The sequence below is a fragment of the Adiantum capillus-veneris genome, chromosome 8 (assembly GCF_014529385.1).
Source record: "Adiantum capillus-veneris isolate H3 chromosome 8, ASM1452938v2, whole genome shotgun sequence".
Lineage (NCBI taxonomy): Eukaryota > Viridiplantae > Streptophyta > Polypodiopsida > Polypodiales > Pteridaceae > Adiantum > Adiantum capillus-veneris.
Genome location: NC_140938.1, coordinates 44,259,689 through 44,269,545, shown reverse-complemented (window position 1 = coordinate 44,269,545; position 9,857 = coordinate 44,259,689). Strand labels below are relative to the sequence as shown.

General features: G+C 42.1%; 1 protein-coding gene across 1 annotated transcript; it reads right to left on the bottom strand.

Moving 5' to 3' along the window:
* Window positions 1-3,715: 3,715 nt before the first annotated feature.
* On the bottom strand, window positions 3,716-4,483 carry LOC147452054 (uncharacterized). Its single transcript, XM_086518872.1, has one exon. It carries the CDS (start codon window positions 4,481-4,483, stop codon window positions 3,716-3,718), a length of 768 nt encoding a protein of 255 aa, XP_086374998.1.
* Between the last annotated feature and the right edge of the window lie 5,374 nt (window positions 4,484-9,857).

The window sequence follows — 9,857 nt, the reverse complement described above, 5'->3', positions numbered from 1 at the left end:
AGTGGACCCATTTAGAAATTATTCTAATTGATGAATAAATGACAACCTACCAAGAGTAGTGGCTCAAATAACTATTGCCATCCCTCCATAGAGGGTAAATTTTTTTGCCTCGATCTTCAAATGCTAAAAATACACTTTCCCGAGCATAAAAAATAACATGAACATTTCCAGAGTAGATGAATTTAGACATGTGGTTATCAAAGAGCCCAATAGTTTTTAATGTTGAAGAAGAGATGGCTAACTTTTTCTCCTTTCTATGTTTCACACCACATGGGAAGTCCATAGGTACTATGATTTTTCGCATGGTCTTTGTAGAAATCTATGAACCGTTGCAAAATGTATTTTAAGTTAGAAAAACTAATTTTTTCATTCTATATACATACGCGCATGTGTGTGTGTGTGTGTGTGTGTGTGTGTGTGCACGCGAGCGAGAGAGAGAGAGAGAGAGAGAGAGAGAGAGAGAGAGAGAGAGAGAGAGAGAGAGAGAGAAACCCACAACACATGGAAATCTTTTTGGATTTTAGGGATTATGTACTGATCAATAGTAATTTTTCTATTAGAGATTGTTACAAAAGGGAATATTTTCAGACACCTGGGGACACCCTTGGGGGTGGACGTAACTCACAAAAAACAAAGATGTCAGTGAGTCCTGGAAAAAATCAAAACAAAAATGAGTAGGTGGGAGTATGTTCTTCTCCCACTCCTAAGCCGGATAAAAGTGATTAATGCCTTTATGCTCCCGTATATTGCCTTCACTAGCCCGCTTCTCAAGATGGCTAAATGTCACTGGAAAGAGTTCTTAAAACCGGTAAAAAGGTTTTATGGAAAAATAACACAAAGTCCTCCAAGCCATGGCAATGGGCCTGTTGGGAGTCAGTCGCTCGGCCAGTAAATCAAGGAGGCCTCGGAATTCTCAACCCTGTGGCCCATGTAGAAGCTTGTTGTGCCAAATTTGTAGTCTCCTTGGCTAACCAAGACCAGGCTTGGGCTATCATGATCAAAGCTAGAAGCAGCTAAACTTGGTTCGAAAGGAGGAAAGTGGAGAGGGGTAGAGTTTCATGACAAACTTTTAGCCCTGACGTGGGCTACCCTAAGTCTGGGGGGCAGTTCAGGGGAATTGGTAAGAAAATGCAACAGAGCAGCGGGAGTCCTAAAGTGGGGGGAAGAAACCAGATACTTCAAGAACTCCATGATTCTGCATTGGTCCCCTTGGCTTTCCAAAGTTGTAGATCTGCCGCAAAATCCCTATTGGGTAGAAGCAGCCAGGAAACTGACTAATAAGGGTCTGAACTGACTGGGGCACTTCTGGGACAGTAAACAGCAAGAGCTGGAAAGCCACTGAACTTCTGGTAACCCAATTCCAACTTAATATCTTGGAGGTTTTGCTAGTCAACAAAGTGATGAAAGAGCTTGACAGTGCAGTGATGCCAATCTGTGACTCGGAGTTTGATTGGAATGCCTGGAAATGGCCCGGAAGCAGCCTCTTATGGAAAACCTATTCTAAAGGCATTTACCATACAATGATGCTAAAGAAGAATTGGTCTAGCCCCCTTAACAAGATATGGAAAAAACAATGGTCGAAGGAAAGGTGGGAGCAAGTAATGGAGAACATCTAGGCGCCAAAGGTTCCGCATCACATGAAGGTATTTCTATCGAAAGTAATTAGGGGTGCTCTTTCGACGAGGGTGAAGATTCAAGAGAGAGGGATAGGGACAGATTGATGCCTGGGGTGTAGGATGGCTAGTGAAGATCTGACCCACCTTTTTATGGATGTCCAGCCATCAGAGGCCTTACAGGAAAAACTTGCAAGTGGGTCCAAAGAACATGGAAAATTGGTTTTTTCAAGGCTGATTTACTCCTTGGAGGTAAGAACTTGGGTAGCCCTGCCATCCTCGTCTGCACTCAAATTATCAGGTTTTGCTTTTTACATAATGTATGACAAACAAGGAACCGCCGTGTGTTCGAAGGAGCTCCTGAGGTGGCAAGCTTCACAGAAATTATACAAGAAAGCAGAGTGCTAATATGGATGCTCGGGGGCAAGCAAAACTCGGATGATTGGTCTAGGGTTATCTGTGCCTTGTTGTCAGCGGAACGCTTAGGTAAGGGGAAAATCATGAAACCAGAAGATTAGTGAAGAACATGATAATGAACTTTGTGTATCAAGGACATGGGGGCAGGTCGTTAGGGGTGGCTCCCCAGATAGCTGATATAAGTTTGGTCTCTGGACGGTGTCATGGCTCGGCATGAGCATGGCAAGTTCTTGTAGTTTTTTTGAGATGATCAATATAATTCACTCACAATTGTGAGTTCTGCTTTTTTTTTTTTTTATAACTGTGGAACAAAAAGAGTCCCAATAGGGGTATGAACCCATTATCTATTGGAAAACCTTGTTCAAAATGTATTGTTTCTTTGTAAGGGTTGCATTTGGTTCAATATATATATTCAAGACACACACACACACACACATACTGAGAGTGAGGCACCGCAAAGTTTTTTAAACCTAGGGTTGAACCCCACTACATATTTTAAGCTTTTAAGTGATTGTGTACGGATCAATAGTAATTTTGGTACTAAAACCTTGGAACAAAACACGTCTCAATCGAGGCTCGACCCAAACGCAAAGGCCTAATGGGTCGGCTTACAATAACGCGAATCTCGCTAGATACCTTTGGCTGCTTGCTAAAGGGCGGAAAGTTCAGGGTTCGCTCGGCGTTCAGGCTACGCAAACTTCAGCATGCGCCGTTGGGTGTTACCTCATGCAGCTCGCATACTCCGCGTTTATGTACCTGAACAGACCCACAACAGCCAGTTGCTCGCTAGCACTACTTGCGAGACACAGACATGTACAAAGCCAGAGAGAGACACAACACTAGTTATTGAGACACAGACAAATAGAGACGAAGTGACAGAAAACAAAGCATGTCGCTTGTGCATTGGGGCAGCACACAGGACAGAGTCAAAATTGTTTGGAATGAGTAGCAAATAATTACAAGTGGCGCTACAAATTCTGCAAGTAGCCAAAAAATTATGCCCCGTAATAAATACATGGTTGTCATGTCCGAACAGAAATGCTACTGACTACTATTCTTGTTCAGCATGACTGTAACTTTAATTATGAGTGCATTCAATTTATTTAGCTGTGTCTTCAAGCATGACACCTCCCTGCGCAGTGTGAATATTTTCTCTTCAAGCCCGCATATCTGAACATCGGCAAGCTCGCCTTGGTACGTTTCGATCGCTTCTTTGAGACTACGGTTCGCTGTTATTAGCTCCATCCGCAAAGATCTGTCATCATTCAAGCCATCTCCAGATAGTTGGTGCAAAATTTCTATTGCGAGTTCCTCTATTTTTTCTAGCTGTGGGTCATCAATATGGTCCAATAGGTCATCCGGCTTTGATTCTCCAGCTGCCATCAAAAAGTCAGTTTCTTGATTATGCTCCATCGCTGCCCTGCATAGAGACAACAAAATTATTCATGTTTGTCTTGAGGTAACCATATTAAAACAAAATACAGCAAAAGAGAAGATCCCTAAACTCAACAGATAGTATCATGCAACAGTCGTCACTCTAGTTTTGTGAAGCAACGGGATGTAGTCAGCATTGCTACTGTCTTTCTCAATTTCCTCATTGTCATGCTCATCATCACCGAGAACGACACTTGCTGGGTTGGGTGCAAGATCTTTGTAAGTTATCAACCATGCAAGTCAAATTGCTTTTACATGTATCCTACAACGTACCTTTCGACACCTTGCCATCGAGACAAAAACCAATCAGCGCTTGGATATGTGCTCGTATACATTTGGGTATTTATAAATACACTGACGACGTCTTGGTATGTTGTCATTGATGGATGCACCATACATCTCCAAAGCACTTTTGTCTTCCCTAGCTCCATGCCTCGACCTTGATATGGTGTCACCCAAGACGATGACGGGTAGTATCTCCCCGTTTTCAACATCTTATGCAATGTTGACAGAAAGTCGCTACCTAGTGGATGCATCAACTTATACTTCCAGAACATGAATGCTCTATCAAAAATATTAACTGGTGTCAGACAAACCTTCTTTTTCAACTCATCGCCACCATACAAGCTATAGAGCTCGACCCCCCTATTTATCTGATCTGGGTCGACATTGTAGATAGCCATTTGAAAGTGCTCCCGCCCGTGATCCTTCAGACAATAGCCAAGCATCCCCTCGAATGTATGCATATTGCGTTGTTTCAAACCGCCGCAGAGGACAATGGCTCCATCTGGCGAATGTTTATCCCAACCTATGTATTGCTTGATTTTTTTGTTTGTAGAAATCAAGGGGCTCATCCACAATTGGACGATCATTTGAAAGTGCAAATGCAGCAGATCCCCACCCCTCTCAACAGCACATAGCCCAACTATAGTCTCGTTCTCAAGGAACGATTGCATAGCAGACAACAGTGAGACATCTATGTCATCGCCTCCAACGGAGATAGTCACACTGATCTCCATGATTCTAGCCTGCCTCTCCTTCTTCCTTGCATGGCTTGCCTCAGCCGCATCTCCCTTTAGACGAGCTTTTGCTTTCAACCTCACCATCTGCCTGCAGGGAATCACTAGAAGCCTAATATTGCATGCTTCAACGCACTTAACCAACAAGACACACAGTCGTAGTAGCAGGACAGTCAAGAAAAAAACAAATCCAATCTACTCCAAAGGCTCAGAACAAAACAAGAGCAACCAATGAACTCACACCAGCACAAACCAGTGTGTCTTGAAGAGCAGCAGTGCAACAACACATGCAGCGTCAATTGAAAAGAACACTCCCAGTGCAGGCTCTCAGACACTCCCAGTGTAATACAATGACCCTTTCAACCCAACAGCATGAAAAAATTGATAGTGCAGACAAACACACACACAAAGGTCTGAACTTTACCGGTTAGGTTCACGGCTTCTCTGTCAAGCATCAACTTCGTCTCATACGAGCTGCGAGAAGATTTAAAAATCTTTCTTCCACACCCTTTTGCTGCCAGCTCAAGTGTCTCGTCTCCCTGCGCACCACGTGCCAAGACTTGGGCTTTGCTTTTTCCACTCCTGCCCAGTAGGATCTTTGTAGATTCCCCCAAACCGGACATGCGTGCCACCCTATTGAGAAACCTTGTTCAACATTTAGCACTTATTTGTAAGGGTTGCATTTGGCTCAATAGTTATGCCGATCCTATAAAAGTTAAACAAAACCTATTAATTAAAATATACTAATTCTTTATTGACTTGTTTTTTAAAAGTCTTTTCAAAAGAAGAAAAAAAAAACATGTCCTTCTTCTTGTTATAACAACTGAAAGAATCACGGTGGCTTTCTAAAATAATTAGAACGTGATAAAATCATTAAGTTGAGTTTAAGTGGAACCAGTGTTCAAGAAAGGATTGCTTCAGCTTAGCCTTGAGCCGGTTGAAAATGGAGACTACTTGCCTCAGCTTAGCCTTGAGCCGGTCGAAAATCATTAGGTTGAGTTTAAGTGGAACCAGTGTTCAAGAAAGGATTGCCTCAGCTTAGCCTTGAGCCGGTTGAAAATGGAGACTACTTGGTTACAAACCATGGTAAAGGAAAGAAAAACTGATGAAATATGTGAGAAAATAGTTCAAAAATCCTTCAAATTTTAAATTTATGTTAGTATTTCCGGTTCGCTTCTTTGTGGGAATTAAGAAACTCAGTCGATGGCCGCTTAACAAAAGAAACTTTCTTGAATATTGACTAGAATTAAGTTATAGAATGTAAGAAAACTCAAGCCATGTGACGCTGTGAAATGAAATGTGAAATATAAAAAACTCATTAATCTATATGTTTGTGTGTGTATCCATAGAATTTACTAGAATTATGCAAGTGAAGTTTCACTTTAACATTCTAAAACAATAGAATGCAAAAAGAGTCAAGACATGTCATGATATGAAAAATGAAAGTGAAATGAAAGTAAATCTCCATCATGCACTAAAAACGATGAAAGTCTCCCTTATCCAACACAACACTAAAGTTTCTTTTAGAAAGCAAAAAGAGAGCTCATAAAACTCCTCAATTTGACATTTTCTTGACTCAGAAGACTTTTTTAGAACTGTTAACCAAGAAAGGGACCTTGGTTGGTGAACAATTCTAAAAAAATCCTTTTGAGTCAACAAAGGATTTCTAAATTGTCACATCTCTGGGATGATGGAAACCTCTGCCGGAAAGAATTGGAGCACTTAATGATTTAACATAACTTGCGGTTTACAAAAGGCTTCTGTTTAGTAGAGTCTTGGAAGTACTATCGACCACACCTACACTTGTGCTCAAGTTATAGTTAGATTGGAAAGCTTGGCTTTGACCAAAAGATAGAGTGTTTGCACTCCCAAAGGCCCAAGACACCTAGAACAAGCTGGTATACAAAGCGGCCTAGTTTGCTCCATTCACTAAAATATGGAAGAAAATTTGATCAAAAGTACGATGGGAGAAAAGTATTAAGTGTGTTAATGCCATTTGTGAGATCGAATGACCTAACTACATAAAAATGTTTATCCAAAAGGTGGTTTGGGGAGCCATCCCTACTAGGAATAAGATTTAAGTTGAGGGATTGACACTGACACTTGCTTTGGTTGTAGAACATCTTCAAAGGATCTTCTACATCTTTTCAGTAATTGCTCTACTTCGTGGGGTCTGGCCGCTAAAATCTACAAATGGGAACGAAAGACTTGGAATGTTATCTTCTTTATAGATTACCTAACCTTGGGAGGTTTTAGGTTGCAAAGCCAAGTCATTTTGTTTTGCACCCAAATCACCAGATTTTGTTACCTTAATCATATTCAAAAATCCAAAAACCTTTGTGTGTTTGAGGCAAAGCTTGTTGTCTACAATCTTTTTTTCATTTCTTTTTAAGGCAAAATCTACTTAGATGCCAAGAAGGTTTTTGAGAAGAAAAAGGGAAGGATGACACGTGCAAGGGATTTTTAAATGAAGAAAAGGGGGAAAGGGCGGGGGCCGAAGGCGGTGTGATGAGGTGGGTAAACTAACTCACTCTGTGTGTGTGTGCGCGCGCGTGCGTGCAGGGTCTATTTGCGATAGATATTGTTGTCTCTCTCTCTCTTGCTGCAGGGTCTATGTGCGCTGCCATTTCTCCGTCTTGGTATATTTGGTGTGCAGGTGAGGGGTGGCATAACAGTGGCGTTCGTCTGCAGAACTTGCCATGCAGCGTAGCTGTAATGATCCTCATTGCTATCTCATCCAACGCGGGCCAATGATCCTCATTGCTATCTCATCCTGGCTGGCCCATGCACCTTCTGAACTGTGCATGGCATTCGTCTACAATTGTTTTGGTATACAGGTTTGTTATCCCCATTCTGAATGCAATCAAAGGTGGAGATGTGGGATAAGATAATGGTGGGAGAGGAGGACGCAAGGACGGAGTCGAGCAGTCGATGGTGATGTAGGGAGAGCAATCGGGAGGCCTGAGGGAGTACGCAATTGGGGGGAAGGGCGGCAGGCAGAGGGCAATGCGCACAAAGAGGGGAAGGTGGATCATCTACGCAGGGCGAAAGGGGACGCAGTGATAGCGTGTGGCAGCTTATAGCCTATTGGAGTTTGTTTTTTCTCCCATTGAAGCTCATTTTCACCATGAGGAGGTTGATTAACTTCCGAATTCAGTGTGAGTAGATTGAAGCTGCTCCTAATTTCAACATGAGGAGATAGTGGAAGGTGCAATCAAGAGAGGTGCACAGGGGGGGGGGGGGGGGTGTCCCGATTGTAGGTGGTGTTCGAGCTTGCACGGGCACACGGAGAGCTTCCAAGCTGCCAAGGTCGATGTTCATGGCCAATCTCACACTAGGATTGAATGTCTCTACCGTTGCAGGAATGCTTGGACATGTGACAAGACTGTGAAGCGGAGCGGATCGAGATAGGACGGTAGCACAATAGGGGGAGACATGGAGAGCGTGTCCATCGACTCCAACTAAGCGTTCGTTTTAAAACTTAAGGTGTTGTAGGAATCTTTCTAGGAAATTAATTAATGGATAACCGAATAGACCCAGTATGACCCTGTGTGATGCCATTTATTTATGAAGTGATTGATAAGTGTAACTAATGCAATGATATCAGTATTCAATAGTGAACAAGTGAAAGGGTCACGATGGCTTTCAAAAACAATAAGTAAGTGATAAAATTGTTAGGTTTGAATTAAACTGGTATCAGTGTTTGGAAAAGGATTGCCTCAGCTTAGTTTTGAGCCGATTGAAAATCGAGACTAGCTAGTTGCAAACCATGGTAAATGGAAGAAAAATCGATGAAATATATAAGAAAGTTGTCCAAAAATTATACAAATCTCAAAAAAATTACTAGTATTTCTGGTTTTCTTCTTTGTGAGGAGGAAACTCGATCAGCAATTGCTTAATAAAAGAGACTTTCTCAAACTTTAACACTAATTGGAATCAACCTATAAAATTCAAGAAATGTAAAGTCATGTGAAGTTGTGAAATGAAAGGTGAAATAAAAAGAACTAATTAATATGTGTGTGTAGAATTTATTAGAATTATGTAAGGTGAAGCTTCACTTTAGCATTCTAAAACAATAGAATGCAAAAAAAATGATATGTGTGTTTGAGTAAAATTTACTAAAATTATGCAAGGTGAAGCTTCACTTTAACATTCTAAAACAATAGAATGCAAAAAAAGTAAAAACATCTCAGGATCTCAAATGAAAGGTAAGTTTCCATTATGCACTGAAAACAATGAAAGTCTCCCTAAGCCAACACAACACTAAACAACACTAAGGGTTTCTTTTAGAAAACCAAAAATTGAATATCTATAGGTCCTCAATCCTTTTTGTATTAAAAGGAACCATTTAGAGTCGTGAACTTCAACTCTCTTGGTTAACAATTCTAAACAAATTCTCTTGTACTGAGTATGTTTCCCAAATTTTGCAAGCACATCAAATGATAGGGTATCTAATCGGATACCGTTGGAAAAGTGAAGCAAAAAGACATTGAAAGTGACTTGTGGGAGGAGAGAGAGAGAGGCGGGCCACGTGTGAGTGAGTGGGTGCAAGGGAGCGATTTTTTTTGCGCTACAGTTATGTCAAGCCGTGATTTTTTGTGGGGGGATAGAATCGCGATGGTCTAGGGCTTTTGGCATGAGCGCACTCCAAGCGCAGAAGCAGGAGCGCCATGAGCGTCAGCAGGTGGGTTGAAGGTTTGTTTTGTGTGTGTGTGTGTGTGTGTGTGTGTGTGTGTGTGTTGCAGTGGGAAGTAGGGCAGGCAACTAAGGCGACGCCGTTTGTCTCTGCGTTGCAAGGCAAGGCGATACTCCAAGTAGGACAGGGCGCAAGTGAATTGGGCCGCGTGCAGGAGGGGGAGAGGGGGCGCAGGGAGGAGATGTTGCAGGACTTGTTTGCAGGTGAATTGGGCCGCGTCCAGGAGGGGGAGACGTGCTGGCGCGTGCAGCGGATCCAACCGAGGCATTGTGTTTAAGACTTAAGCCGCAACCGAATCTTAGAAACAAATTAATTAAAAGAACCATCGCAGACCCAGTATGTACTCCTCAAGATTCGTATTGATATACATACTGGTAGGTTTTGTAATTTATTCAATCATTAGAAATATTCCATCTGAATCGTGCACCATCTCCTCTATTTCCATGAAGGTATTCTCCTCCACTAAAAGAAGGGAGCATTGTCATAAGACTCGATCATAGGAAGATCTTAGTGTCGTATGTACTAGAGCTGCTGTAAACCAATCGGGCAAGTGTCCTGTATGACTTACGCATCTCTAAATAAATTTAAAAAAAAACAGATGATGTGGCCTTCCCAGCCGTGACATGCCCTATATACTATGTGCTCCTCCTGCTCCAGTACAAATTGCGTGCACCCCCC